The sequence below is a fragment of the Falco cherrug genome, chromosome 2 (assembly GCF_023634085.1).
Source record: "Falco cherrug isolate bFalChe1 chromosome 2, bFalChe1.pri, whole genome shotgun sequence".
In the NCBI taxonomy this organism is placed as follows: domain Eukaryota; kingdom Metazoa; phylum Chordata; class Aves; order Falconiformes; family Falconidae; genus Falco; species Falco cherrug.
The window spans coordinates 78,709,397-78,725,384 of NC_073698.1; the positions used below are offsets into that span (position 1 = coordinate 78,709,397).

The 15,988-nt window shown below is 38.1% G+C and overlaps 1 protein-coding gene across 2 annotated transcripts in view; it reads right to left on the minus strand.

The window, feature by feature from the left end:
* The window catches only part of DSCAM (DS cell adhesion molecule), a 470,648-nt gene that overhangs the window by 109,781 nt on the left and 344,879 nt on the right, over window positions 1-15,988 (minus strand). For both annotated transcript variants that reach the window (XM_055702437.1, XM_055702438.1), the window contains exons 12-13: window positions 3,208-3,404; window positions 48-144 (exon numbers count right to left, since the gene is read on the minus strand). In XM_055702437.1, the coding sequence (XP_055558412.1) occupies window positions 48-144; window positions 3,208-3,404 (294 nt within the window). The remainder of the gene's footprint in view (window positions 1-47; window positions 145-3,207; window positions 3,405-15,988) is intronic.

The window sequence follows — 15,988 nt, forward strand, 5'->3', positions numbered from 1 at the left end:
TGTACTACAATAGCTGTGGTTTTTTCCTTGTGTTGTCCTCTTCCTACCTTGCACAGTAAGCTGAATTATTCCACGATCCTCCCCGTAAGAATTGATGGCATGGCAGGAAAAGAAGCCAGAATCTTCACGCACAGTTGGCAAAATCTATAGGTGGTTTGAAAAGAAGTGATTGATTGAACAGCACGCAGAGAAAATAAACCGACAGATTTTCTGTATGGTGCAAGAAAAACTGTACAGACTGTTTTACTTGACAGTAATAGATAGTGCATGTTATACACATACATACATATGCACACTAAAACATTCAAAATACTGGGACTTATCAAAACTAGCAACACCTGGGCTGAGGAAACAGGCTACCAGCTCTGTGTGTAACCAGGAGTTGGAGCACCACCTATTCCTGTAGCTTCTCGTTAGGAGTCTTGTTTCCAGTTACTCCTAAGTTTGCCAAGTGTTTAACAGTTGGCTGAAATTTTCCATACAACATGGTGCCTCCTGCTGCCTCCAATTTTTTCTACTTATTTCTGAAAATAACTCAAGTGGCTGAAGTCTGTGTGGAGGAAATAAAGGTTCAAACACTGGTGGTGAACCCTGCAGTATTCAGCATGGTGCCTCATAGTAAAATTTTGGGTGGTCTTTCTTTTCAATTTGTTATTTAATAACATGGGAAGTTATACATAATCTGTATGTACATGATCATAATGATATTTTTCTACAGGACCACTGCTTCATTCAATGTACAATAGGGAGAGGATCTTTTTAAAATGAGCAGATATTCTAAATGCCATTTTCTTCTCATTGCTCAGTGTGCTGCTCCACACTTTATTTACTGCACACAGTTCAAACTGTGCCCTGAAGACAGATTTATTCATTTTCTCATAGCTTTTTCTGTGGATTCACCTATGCAATACCCATTTCAGAAACATGAGTGAATTTATTTTCATAAACCCTGACATCACGAAGAGTGTTCCCAGCATTTTGTATGGGGAATTAAGGAACCAGACATATGATAATGTTTGTGGCTTCTTGACAAGTTGCCACATATTAGCTGAGCCATGGTAACTCCACGTGCTCTTTATTCCTCAGCAAAGCCAAGGTAATATGAGCACAACTCTCATTCACTGTTTGTTAAGATGAATGGATTAATTTCCCACTCACTACGAGGATATTGGGGAGTTATCATCTGAGATGTGGTAACTTGTCAAGCTGTGTTAAGTTGCACATTTGGCTGAGCTTTAAGACAGGAAAGCAAAATTTTTCAGAGCCCGATTTGATACATCTAGGGCCTTCTTTTCCCCCCTCAGAGTCCTTAGCAATAAATAGTGTTTAATGTGTTCGTAACAGTTTCCATTGAGTTAAGCTGCAGCTATGAGGGCTTAGTACTTCTGCAAATCAGACCCCAAGGGCTCAAGGCAAGTACCTAGAAAACAAAGAACACACAATTATTGGCCACCTGTGAAAAGTTTTGTTTCAATGATCAGCCTTGCATCACACAGTGTCTTTCATTACTCAACCCTAATTCAACTCCAGAGAAAATCCAAGTCATGCCTGACTGAGGCAGGGGTCCTGCAGAAAAAATAAAAGCTGAGTATACAACTGAAGATCACATCATCATGCACACATGCAAAAGCAGAGTTAAAAGCTTCAGAGACAACCTTAATCCTGGTATTTTCTGGTTTTGGGGCATTTTATCTCTCAGAAGTCAAAGGTTTTGTATGTAACATACATATATGGATGTAGAACACCACTACTGTACGCAACTGCTTCAGAAGTGAACTCTCCAGGCAGGTCTCCAGCCTTCCAAAAACCAACATTGCTGTGCATCCAGGCATTATCTTATTAAAGTCAATAAGATAAATGAGGGAAGAGAGGTCTAGGGGTCTATCCTATAATTAAATATTATTTATAGCAGAAATACACTAATATGAACAAAGTTACACATAGAACTTAATCTTCCTCATAGAAATCAATGACAAAGCTCCCTCACAGAAAGCAAAACCAGATTTTTACTGGATATCATACAACACAACTTTTGGATAGTAAGGAAAGAGATATACCTTCAGAGTTACATTAGAATACAGGCAATCACTAGAGAGCTAGGGAATTATTTCCTTGAGCCCAGTAAAAATGTTTTTAAGAATGTGACTGAAAAACGGAAAATCAAGATTTTTCACTGAAAATCTATATGACTTCTTTTAAAAAAAATTTAGATTTCAAAAAGGCATATGCAAAAATATGAACGATTGGGCTGTTCACATTAGTAAATCTCAAATTTGAGTGGAAAAAGCTGTATCCTGGTGTTCTGAGAGCAACATCATAGCCCCACTCATTGTAGGTGACACCAGAACCGCAGCACAGTCCTGTGCTTCTATGGCCTCTTTGGGAAACATAAGTCTCCAAAACAGCAGTGCCACTCAGGTAACCCCTTCAATCTAACGCAGGTCAGCCACTTAGGAGTTCATGGAGTCCCACATGCTGGTTTGTCAGGCAAGTTTAGCTGCATGGCTCCCACCCACCAGACAGCTGCCTGTCACAGAAGCAGAAGTGAAGATGCAGACTGTGACTGTTTGCTAGTCGGTTGTTGATTCTTGGTGACTTCTGCTGTGTACAGTAAGTGCCAAATACTACTGGAAGCAATAAATACACTACCTATATATTTACATGTGCCTTTTCCTTCCACCTCACTTTGAATCTGATGACTAACCTGGCTTTGTAAAATGGTCTCACAAGCCCCGCAAAGTGAAAGGGAGGGAGAAAAATAGTTGAAAAAGACAGAATTTTTATCTCAAAACAGCTTAATAATTTTGGTGGAGGTAAGCCTGACGCACATCAGAGTTAGGGTTCAGATATTCACTCAGCGCTTATCAGCAGTGTACTCAAAAGTGAGCTGTGCCACCCCAGGAAGGGCCAGCTAAGGTATGAGCCATGTTGCTGCTGAGACGGAAAGGATGGGGGGGCTGCAAGCCAGACTCACTTTGTTGATGCCTCTAGAGCATGGGAAGATGGAGACTAATTTTTCTCGGGGGTGGGATGCAGAGGCTTCCTCTACCTCCTCTTGCTACCAGCTGTCAAGGGTTGCACCATAGGTAGAGTGAGTGGTGGGGCTTTCACCTTGCAGGGCAGAGGTAGCTGTGCATCCCCATCAGAACCAGATCAATCAACACTCTCACACATGTAGACAAGTCACGGGTCACTTTGTTTTCTTACCTGTAGAGTAGAGATCACTTCATCTCCAACTTCCTTGGTGGAAACAAGGTAACGGGACATTTCAGGGTTAATGATTCGGTCTTCTTTTTCCCAGCGGACTATGATGGGTTTCTCTCCATGCGCTGTGCAACTCATCTCCTTCTTTTGACCTTGCGTTGCCAAGGTGGTATTTGGGTAGGAAGTTATCATAGCTGGAACTAAAAACAGACAAAACAAAACAAAAAAAATTGCTCTTCAGCAAAATGACTACTCTGATGACACAGGGTTGGCCCTTCAATCTGGGTCTCATTCAGCTTGTCCATATTCGACCAGATGGCCAAAAATGTGAGAAATTATTTTACTTTAATTCCTGTGTAAGATAATTTTCTTAAGATTGAAGATAAGCCTTAGAGGGAACTTAGCAGAAAGGAGCTGGGACTGGACAGTGGGGCTGCAGAGAAGATGCAAATCCAGAGGAAGTCTGGCTCCATTTGTTTTGCTTCTCATAGGACAACTTGTAACATAATTAAAATATTCACAGTACATACAGGTACTGTAAGTAGTAAGCATTCAGGTACAGGGCCAATAAAGAACTGATACAGATTTCTTATTCCTTTTAAGCTACTATTTTATTTGCTGACAGATATATGCTCTACCATTTTGTATGACAGTAATGACCTATCAAAATGAGGGCTCAATTAAACCAGGAGCGGTACAAAATTAAAATAAAAGCTCTGCACCAAAAAGCTTACAGTCCATGTTATGTGCCGAGTGCATAGTTAAACTGTACTGAACTGAAAGTATAATTAAACTGACAATAAACCTAGCTAGATTTGAGCTTTTATTGTATTCAGAAGGTATTTGCAGAACAGTTTAGACATAATTGTCAACTTCTTTAATCATTCAGGACTTTAAAAAATATTAATATTGAAAAATGTACTCTCCTACTAGCAAGAAAAGGCTTAAATCTCAAGTATTTTCACATTTTGGAATAAAAATTTTCTAGAAAAAGGAAGAAAAAATCCTCAGAGTTTTTTTCTGCAAACGTCTAAAAACATGACAATTTTGAAACTAGATGATCTCTTTGAAGACCTTAGTAGCCTGTTCTTTCCTTCCCATATGATTTGTCCACCAATGAATAGCATCTGGGCATTTGTGAGTAGGAAGAATTAAAGCTCATGAATCTGTCTTTCAGTTCTGGCCCTTTTCCTGCCTGGCAGAAGCTGGAAAGCCCTGGACAGCACACAGAACTGCTCTCTTCTGAATGAATCTGTCCCACTCCTTTCAAAGCGTATGAGGTGGCAGCAAGTCCCTTCTCTACACTCTTGAACTCCAGGGCTGACTCCTGCAATAGCCCCCCTCTCCTTGTTTTTATGCATGGACACTTGCCTCTTCTTATCAGAACAACTCACTTTTTCCATCTGAACTTCTCTGGGCCTGTATTTTAACAAGATTACATTGGCACAGGACCTGATTTGAGGCCTTCCTGGTCTAAAAAAAAAAATAAATCCTTATTTAAATAAATTATTATAACTGCTATTCTGTAATGTTAATGCTTGGTGGCATGACCTTTTCCCGTGCCAGAGCTGTCGATGCTTGGATATGACAATATGTCAGGATGCAGCTTTCTCTGTTCAAAGGCTTCCTGAACCAAAACACACCAATTTGAAAATTAACAGGGCTGTGGAGCTGTGGGTTAAGGGATCTAATTACAGGAAGAACTCTTAGAAAGGTCTTATGTGAGACATAAGACTCTTCCAAAATGCATTAGTGATGAAGTAAGCCTTGTTTCACTGTTTGGATACTAGGTACCAATTAGTTTTGTCAAAGAGGATCATTCAAAGAGAAGAAATGATGAATAATCAGAAGAGAAAACTAGGACAAGTCTGATTCTGTCTTCCAGAGAATGAAAATAGCTTCAGTTTTATGTGGCATCTGTCCAAGTACTAGTACCCACAAGGAGGTTGCTTTCAGAAAGTCACATTTTTGTGGCCATGGGCTTGTTGCTTCCAAACACAGAAGCTAGTCTACCAGGTCTAGGCAGCTGCAGGCCTGTGGGTCCTCTATGTGCAGGTATGTGCACTTGAACATATCTGCCCTCACCTGCAACACCTGAAATAGACCAATATAGCCTTCTATGCCTTTTGTTCATCAATAAGAGACCCAAGTCAAATGAGTGGCAGGCTATTAAGGAGTCCACATTACCATCATTAGCTTGTGCCATCACTTTTCTTCCTTCCATAATCTCCCAAGCCTCCCACATGTCCCTTACTTCTTCATTAGGCATACCTTTCCACATCTCCCTCTTTTCCCTCAATGCAACACTATCCAGTCCCCTTCACCTCTCCCTCTCCTCTTCCTGCTGCAGCCTCCTCCGGCTCTCACATGTTCCCAAACCCCTACAACAACGTTTTCCTCCTCCAACCTCATTTCCCATCCTTAATTAAACCACGCCAGCCTCCCAAGTTGCCTAAGTGATTTCCTCTACAGCTGCAGTCCTCCTTCCCAGCAGTATCTCCTGCTTTGAGTTTCTCTGGTGATGAAGGGCGCATGCACCTTGACCGCTCAGGAGCTTTCCCATAAGGTACCTGAGCTCCTGGGGTGCCCATGTCCCAGGCAGGAGGGTTCAGCTTCACAGGCAGGAGCACTAAATGTGCTTCACCCACAGAAACCAGGACATTTGCATCTGGATTTAAATCCCATGGACCTCGAGGAGCCTGTATCAGGAACTCCTTCTTCACTTTCAGGTCTCCTAAACAGTTATCTACAAAGAGTCCCTTTGGCAGTGCAAACCAAACACTGTGACTATCTTGCTTGCTTTTTAAAAAAACAGAGGCTAACTTATGAAGCTCATTTTTTCCCCCAACAAACTTTCTTAATAAGAGCAGCATAAAAACATGTAAAGAAAGATGACTTTATTCCTCAGATACAGCTTTATCCCTGCTTATCCTTCCCTTCCTCTCACATAATCTTCCACACACATTCCTTATTGCCATAGCAATGCCTCACAGCTAAATATTTCCCCTTCCTCCAAAGCTGATTTTTTACTCTTCACAATTTATCTCCAATGATCCTAAACCATAAGCTCTTCTTTTTATCTTCCTCTATGTCAAAAGATTTCTGGTAACAAAGCCGTGTTCCCAAGGATATTTTAGGCAACATATTTCTTCATCCTCCAATTATCTTTAATCAAATTACCGATGCAAATAACTAAGATAAATATGCTGGCTCTTTACTGACAAAATAATCCAGAAAACTGTAAATAAGCAAACTAAATCTGTACTACATATGCATGAGATATTCTCTCAGGGTGTCTTAAAAAAAAAAAGTGAAGGCATTTAGAAATATATCAAGATGATTCAGGTGCCATATTAAGATTGTGTATCACTTGTATCTCTTGAAATATACATTATATACACTCACATATAAAGTTATGTATTTTTATGAGAGTTTTGGAAGGGATGGGCATGTTGCTGTGCATGTTCAAGAAATGCATTAAGTCATGTTCTAGGATTTCGGTGTAAGCTTCCCTATGTGACAAATCAATCCAATTCTCTCTCATTTGAGGTTCTCACATCTTCCTCTGAAGCACACCATGTGGTGCTGGGCATTGTTAAAGGTCTATGGGTCAAAATTGGACAAAACAGAAGCTACACTTTATAGATTATAGCAATTTCCATTTCCAAGATACACATATCACTGCCAGCAGCATTAATATAGTAGGTTTCTCTGTTTAAAGTTGAGCTTCCATTTGGAAATCTGGTTAGTTTTTTTCCTTTTCCCAAGTCAGCCCAGTGTTTTCCCCTTTCTTCATGGCAATCCAAGAAGAAGTAATTCCATTATTAAAAACTGAAGTGCAAAATTCAGTAGTTGAAGTTACTCATAAGAATCATGGAACTGGTTCAGACAAAGCAAGAACCTTTTGTGCCACTCTTCGAGAAAACTGAACCTGGACCTTTCCTGAGAATCAGTAAAAATTACTTGATTTGATTCTCTTTCCTCTGCTACTGCTGAGTGCTTCATCAGGAACTGAATACAAATAAAAATGAAAAGATTTAGTTACCTTGACAAAAACTAGTCTCATTATTTAGAGTAAGGAGGCTATAGTAAGTTAGGTGAAGCTTAAGCAAGGTAACAGGAACTTTTGAATCCTTTTAGAACAAACCTTGAGGAATTACTAGAAACCCAAAATTCACATTAATTTTAAAAATTATGTAGGGAGCATGTGTGTGTGTGTGGCAATATCAATTTTCTCTGTTTTTCAGTTCATAGATGGAAATAGCCATGTGGGAAGAAAGCAAATTAAAAGGCTCCCTATCTTTTAATTTGTGATTATACACTAAATATCCTTGTAGTACCCATAAATGATTCTAAGACTGAGTGAAGTTCTGAGTATGTTTAAGAACTACCACTATCTGTAGTATCCAAACAGTATTTTTCTAGCAACCTGGCTCTGGTGAGAAGAGAGGAATACAACTCCGCCAACACCGCAATCAATGGAGCAATGCCCTGTGACACTGTGCAATGTGTTTTGAGATTTATTGAAAGTTAGATTGCTGATCATAGCCAAACATTAATGCAGATTCAAATTGTGCTTGAGAAAGAGGATGGAAAAGATGCAGCAGATAAACAGATCCAGTGATCTGGAGATAACTGAACACAGTGAGAATTTGAGAGTGTGCCTGGTAACAGACATGTCCTGGACTCTGTCAGCAATGTGACTCCCAGCACATCAACACATCTCACCGTGTCTCCACTTTTCTTGGTCTGAAGATCTCTGCCCTGGCAGAGTACCCACACACACAACTTGGCCCCTTCTCTGCAGTATGCTCGAACTGGCCACTTGGGGAAAATGTCTGTCACCATAGTGAGATTCATCATGCAAGCATCTATGCCAAGCTAGGCATTGTAGGCTTCCTCAACAGAAAGAAATGTACTTAAGAGTGCTATTCATCCAACCTGATGAACTGTGCCCTTATGAGCCTCTTCTTAACACTGATCATTCAGGAACCTGCAATGCCTTGCTCAGCTGCAGAGATATGCACACTAGTGCTGTAACAAGGGAAGATGAATGCCGTCTGTTTTTCTTGTACAGCTTCTAGAAAAGAGGACTATGGACCTCTGATGCTATTTAAAACAATCTTGGGTAAAAATAACATTGTGCATGAGGATAGAAGTTGTGATAAGAGAAAACAGCATTAAAGTTGAAATGAATATATAATGAAAAACGAATTAAAATTCCAGTTTAACATTTAAGCCAAATTCAACATGTTCTCTCACACTGGTCAGCCAAGTGAGAATACTCCTCTGTCCATGACAAATGAGATTTTTCTACCTCAAAAACAAATTCCCTCTTTCTCAATCCACTTCTGCTCAGGCAAAAAAAGCCCATGCAAATACATTACTTATATTTAATGGAGACTAGCTCTCACACTATAATTAGTTGATCACCATTTGTTAACCGATGTTCAAATCTAGTACACTTCCAGGAGTCGGTGAGTGTGTTGCTAAAATTCCTCTTTTAACTTTGGTTTTCCCTTTCTGATAAGTGACATTTTTGCTTGCATAAGTAGCATCTCTCCAGAATTCAAATGGTGTCCTGAATCTAGCAGAGAATTTTAAATCAACAGGACTGCTGAAATACTTCAACTTAAACACACAGTTCCTTGGTAAAATTGTGATCTCGCCAGCAGATGAAACTAATGCTCTTAGTCCTCATCCTCAAGAGATGTCCAAGATTAGAAAACAAACTGAATGTCTCAGAGGTTGAAAAAAATGTGCAGAAAAATAAGCATTCAGTTTTTATGAATACAAGTTATTTTGCAAAAATTATGGATATATAATTAATGACAAGTATTTTCTAACAATATTCACTGATTTTGAAAATTAACTCCATGTTTGTGACATACTCACATTCATCTGTTGTGAACTTTCCCAAAGACATGTTATTTTACAATAAATATTTTTAAAATTCAATATAAAATGGTTAAATATTTCAGTAAATAAATTTTGAATGCAATATTTTACTATATTGTTTGGAATTAATAAATAATTTGTTCTGTAAGCAATGTAACTCTCAAATAAAAACAATACTGAGTGAATTACATATCTAAACACATTGGCGTGAAATTCAAATTCAAAAAGCAAATATTTTGAAATGACCACAGACGTTCCAGACTAGGAAAAACAATTTCAAACATGTCAACCTGAGAAATTTGAGGAGAGAAGTAAAATTTGATGAATTAATATGACAGACTGAATTACTTACCCAGCTTTAGTTTCAGAAGCCTACAGTATACAAAATAAATTCAGAAAATCTGTTGATAAAAATATTCCTGAAAATATTTTTAAAACAAATTAAATTAACTTCTACCCCCAACCTGACCTAAAGGAAGGCTAGTAGCATTTTGTACACTTCCATTCATAATTTTTAGATGAATGGATTTCTGGTTGATAGGTAAGAGCTTCATTAGCTGTTCTATTAACAAAATAGTGTTATGATAGAACAGTACAAAAAATGGTACTGCCATGGAAAAAGAGACCATGCCCAGCAGAAACTGCATCTTTATGTTTCTATTTAGAGAAGAATGATGTCCATGGGAATTATAATATAAAGATAATAGAGAGAAATTAAACACAGACATGACCAGTCCACATCCCAGCTAAGTCTGCATTATAAATCCCATATCAAAACAAGAGACTCAGTAGTATGTAAAAACTGCATTATTAGGATATTAGGACATCTATACAAGGTAATCTTTGAAAAAAATTCTAAAAAGAAAATCACTGAGTGGGAATGAATAAGGATTCTGTACACCCTAAAGTACCACTTCAGCTAGCTATTCCACTGATATAAATGAAGTTACTTGGATTGTAAGTATTATTCAAACATGTGTTTCCAAGCTAGAATAGGCCTTGTTTGATGCTAAGCTTTAATAAGAATGACAATGATGTCTTGAGTACTTGGCAGCTTCACCAGCGCCTCATGATCTGATTGAATATGTCAGGGCAAAGGCTGTGAACATTTAGGGCTCATATCTTATTCACTCAGAAGTGGTTTCAGGTCACATTATAGGAAAAGAAGTTGATTTATTTTGCATGACAACTATGAATTTTAACCAAAAGACACATTAACGAAATAAAAAAGGTCTTTTCTCTCAAATCACAAAGGCAATTCTTTCCTCTTCCTGAGGTCTTCACTTGCATTAGTTTTATGTTTGTACAGTGCGAACTGCTGTCTTCAGATGATACACGTGAGACCAGCAGCTGCTTATATTTCTCTGTCTTTCCTTTGACTTTGACATGGTTCTGAAATGAATGTGGCTTTCTTTTGCTTTGCCACGCAGCTTCAATTCCCATTTTGTCTAACTGCAATTCCTAATAACCAACAGAAAGAAAATGGGAAATGATAAGCTGACAGCTTTGTTCCCTGCAGTCAGTTATAGTAAAAGCCTGTGGAAATTTTTGAAAAACCACGGTAGCCCACATGAGGCACTGAAAAATCAGTTTCATCAGAGCTTGGCTAATAGTCAAAATAAGTGATCAAAGATCTATTAAAAAAAAATAAGCAATTATATAATTGTGATTTAGACACAGACCATCTTCCTACACAATAAATTAATGGACAATGTTAGTGTTACCATCATTGCCATTGTTGAAAAGTATGGATGCCTAAAAATTAGTATGAGAACTATGTCTCCATTAAGTATAAATTTCTTGGGCCACCTTCTATTCCAAGTCAGTTATGATCTTTTCATCACCCTGTATAAAAGGCTGGAAAGAGCAGGAATATTAAATAGTTAAAACTAGCAATATATAATTTTAGATAACTTCTCCATTGCTTTGATCTTAAATTGAATTTGGTCTGCCATCAAGATGGCATCAAGTTTTAATGTTAAATGAGAGGGTTACTGCTATCATAATTGTCAAGTACAGTGCTCTAATTTTTTGTGACTTACTGAATGCAAATCAGTAAAATGCAGACTGTAGAATCCCATGGGAGAGTGCTCATTTTCTTACAAGTTGTTATGCTTTAAACTTTTAATTTGTGCCCTTTCATTAAAAATACCCAAACAGTTTTCAAGTTTAAAAGAAAAAAAAAAAAAAAAAAGGCAGAAAGTCACTGGAAACACAAGCTTTAATCAGGATATATTTTATGACCCAGCAGTTCCCATGAGTCTTTTAGATTTTGGAAGCTATGAAGTGACATGTGTAAATGTCCCTCCCAGGGGAAGAGAAGTAAGCACTAATTGAGGTATTGACAGGTTTAAATGAAGCAGAAACACACTAAGAATTCTGGCTACAACAAAAATGAGTATTGGTGAGCAGTGCATGCTGGGACATTAATGGTTTTCATTCACTGCTCATTCATGCAAGTAAGTATACTTTTAAGCACGGTGACTTGGGTCCATAACAGCTCAGTTCTGAGCTAAAAAGCCATGAAATACTATCTGCTGATGTATAAGAAAGAGAGTTCTGGTAGAACTACTCTCATCTAGATTTTCAGAGCGAGTTATATTTTTATTGTCTAGATAGATGCGGATAGACCAATAGCATCTGATACTCTGGTGATAGGAACAGAGCTCAAATATATTAAAATTAGCAAGGTACAAGTGTCTACATTTATATAAGCATTCTGTATGTACATACATTAACAGAATTATTAAATAGTTAAAACTAGCAATATATAATTTTAGATAACTTCCCCATTGCTTTGATCTTAAATTGAATTTGGTCTGCCATCAAGATGGCATCAAGTTTTAATGTTAAATGGGAGGGTTACTGCTATCATAATTGTCAAGTACAGTGCTCTAATTCTTTGTGACTTACTGAATGCAAATCAGTAAAATACAGACTATATTATTAATAATTCTGCATATTAATATTATCAGAAGGGTGTTGTTTCATTGTACGTACACACAAAAGCATTCACCTGACATGGAGGTAGAGTGCATTCATAGAACCGAGCAGGGACATTCATGTTAACCTAACTTTAGATGGCTTAAAAGTAGTCATCCAAGCCTTTGGCTAATCAGATGAGGACTTCTGTAACAGTCCTTGGAGGGAACGAAGACCTTCCAGAGGGCCATTCATCTTGCCTTAAAGATGATGAATGGCTTCTTATGGATGATAAAAGGACCTCAGGGTGAGCTGCTTAGGCTTTTGCAGCCAGCCTGTAGAAGTCCAGCTTAAAGTTGGGGAAATCCAGTGCTAAAAGTCTAATCTTAAAGTCTACATTCTTTTAACTAAGGAGATTTAGGATGTCAATAAATGTTACTGTCTCAGGAAAGACAGGAAAGGAGATTCAACTGGGGAGAATAAGATCCTAATAAAAAGCTCTGAAGATATTTATTTTAATGGACATCTGTCTGTTTCTCCAGTTGAAATTCTAATTGTGCCCCTTGTCACAGGGACCATCTGGGGATGGTTTTGGAATGGCCTGACCATCTATGGGGTATCAACTCTTTTTGTTGCTAATAAAAACCAGACTTGATTCCTAATCTATGATATAATTTATTTTACACTATGAGGTCTATTTTCTACTTCGGTTGCTCAGCATACCAGCAGCTTCTAGAGGGAAGACAGATCTCTTGGTCAGTAAAAGGAGAAAATTTCCAGAGTGTGGAACCATCTTAAAGGCTGCGCAGTCTAAGAAAAGCTGATAGGTAACAATTTTTTTAATATATGTCTTATGGAAAGAGGGAAATACTAGTGAAGACAAACAAACAAGGCTTAGACTAACACAATATTTCTAAAGAAAATATATTCAGTATAATACTTTTGTAAGTTACATTTAGTCATAAATAAGCAGCAGCTCTTACAGCAGAAAATCAGAAAGGAAAATTCTCACTTTGACTAAATCCAAAATTAGGACCTTCCTTGGGGATTTTTTTGTGCCTTTTACATTGATTGTCATCATGCCTTTGGTGTGTTTTATCAAATCTAAACCTAGGCCTTTCTACGGAGTATTCTGAGACTATTACACTTGAACAATTAATATAGCTTCCAGACAAAAGCAATGGCTGACAATACAGCTCCAGTACCCAAATGCCTAAGGCCAGAGGAAGTGGGCTCTAATTTACACTAGGGTTATATTTATTTTGGCTTATTCAAAGCAGCCAATATGCTCATCCAGCTGTGAGCCAGAGAACAGCTGAAAAGGAATTCTGAAGTCAAATTCTACACTGCTGTTCCAGATGTTGGCACTGTCCTGCTATATAACTGGGGTCCTCCTGTATAACTGAGGTCAAGGGGTGTGCATCTGTGAGCTTGCATGAGTGCATATGCACAAGCGTGTGAGTGAGTGAGAGGGGAAAAAATAGTAAATGTTTTCCATGGAGTCAAATAAGGAGAACAGAAAATAAGACAAAGCAACCTTCATTGCCTTCCTCCCTTGACCTTCATTTGTCCTGTGTATTTCTGTTTTCAATATGTTTTAAAAAAAAAAATGTTTCTATTTCTCTGGAGACCATTTTTACCCCTTAGCCAAGGAAAGGCATCATAAATACTAGTGTTTCAGGCAGGAGTAAATTATAGCCATCCATCTCATGAACAAAGCGCATGGTACAGGGCTGCAGGTCATTTTCCTCCACAGTACCTTCCCACAGCATGAATGTTATAAGGGGTTCAAAGGACTTTGTTTGCTTTTTTCCTTTAAATTGTGTTTCAAAGGAATAGGAACTCCCATTCCCTCTTCCACATACAGAAAGAACACACAAATGCAGATGCCAAAATCGCGGTGGTGATAATGTAACCACCAGCAAATAAGAGGAAAGTCATGCTTCTAAGCATGGTTTGACATACTATATATGATGGATGTTGAATATGATAAATGAAGCAGCTAGTTACAGGGGCAATATGAAAATAATCCTTTGATTTTTGTAACCAGATTGTCAAATGTTTTATTTTTAATCGCATCCTTGAAACACACACACACAGAGTCTGAACTTAGATCTAAACTTGCTACCTAATATATTAAATTGTCTTCATACAAAGAATTTGGCCTTAGGAAATCCAGGAGGTTTAAGTATTGATTTGGTGATTCCAGGTTTTGTTTTTATTTTTTAAAATTATATTCCATTATAAAAGGAAAATCATCCCCAACGGAATAGTGTGGATTTATGCACTACATAACTACCTTATTAGTCACATACACAGGGAGGTCTTATGTTCAGGTTTTATTGGCGTGGTCTTGCCCTTTCTATGATGCATTTGAGAGTTTCTTGTTAGTTGGTAAGAAGCTTTTCAGAACCATTCCTGTTGGGACTTTGGACTGTCATCTTTTTGTCAGAGAACAAAAATTGATTTCTTCAACCCAAAACTTTTTATGAGAATGTAGTTTCTGACAAAAAGAATTGTTGAAAAGGGTTATCAGCTCAACATTCAATTACTCATCAAAAGATGGGAAAAAGAGACTATAAACACCCAAGAGTAAGTGATATAATCAATGATCACAGCCGATGTGAGGACACGACCTTGAACCTAAATGCCTCAGCCTCTCCTTCCCCATTTTCTGTTTTTCTATCATGACAGACATTTCACTGTATATACAGGCTTGGGTAAGGTCAACAACACAAAGCAAAATATGACAGACTAGAAGTATTAGTGCATTATCTTCCATTATTTCAATAAATATTTGATTTTATTTGCAAAATGAAGTATTTCCTATTGCAGAGACTGAGAACTTACCCACTATAGCCTATAATTTGACTGCAAGGACATCAAGATACAAGAATGGCCAAGCAAGGCTTTGAAATTAATTTCTCTGCATCACATCTAACCACTATTTCTTGAGATACCCTCTTGCTTTTTATGACTACACAGAAATAAAGGGTTTGTTGGACCCTGGTTATAGCACAGTGCTGCCCAGTAGGCAGGGTGGGTGGCTCAGGCCTGGAGAGGAGGGATCAGGGCTTTCATTTCCCAGCTGTGAAAGTAGGATGCCCTACATTCCTTCGGCTCCAAACCAGGTAATCTGAAAATGGTGAAAATTCTGACGGAAATGAGGGTCTCTGGATTTCCCAGCCCTCTGTGATGAAGCTGAGGACCCTGAGTGTGCCTGTGGTTTGACACCATGGGCAGGATCAAGCTCTGAGCGCCACGGCTCCTGGTTCAGCTTTTACTACCATCTTCCTGAAATGTCTGGGAGCATTTGTAGTCAGTTATGGCTGGTCTGGTCCCTCAGAGCTTGGTTCCTGGGCAATAATTTATGTGTGAAATGTACTGGTAGGGAGCTGATGGATGGAACTTTCAGAATATTTCTAAGCATTTCTTTTCAACTCTTGTTTGTGCAAATACCTAACATTTTATTTTTCTGTCCACAAAAAGCATTGGAAATTATACAGAGAAATGAAACCATAATTTTCAGCAAGCCATCATTCATAATTACCATTTCCCTTTAACATGGAACTCTTCTGTTTATTCTATTCATAAACAAATGCAAGAGCCATCAGCTGCTGTGCAAGCTTCTCTTCTTGTTAATCTGTCTCTGTTACGAAACTGGATTCAGAGCACCAAACACTTTTTAGACAGTAATGCTACTTCATTCACCATAAATCCGGGCAGATTTCAAATACTAAGAGGCAAAAGACACTGCTTCCATTATCAGTTTCACAGGCTCTTCAATTCCTTGCGTGACCTGACTAATTAAGACACATGGCCAATGGCTTAACCAATTAGATCTTTTTTTTTAATTGTAGAAACCCTTTATTAAGCAACAGCTAGAGCTACTTATAAAGACTAGGACATAAGCACAGAAATGGTAACAGTTTCTTTTAAAACTTGCTACTGCTGTTTCAACCAC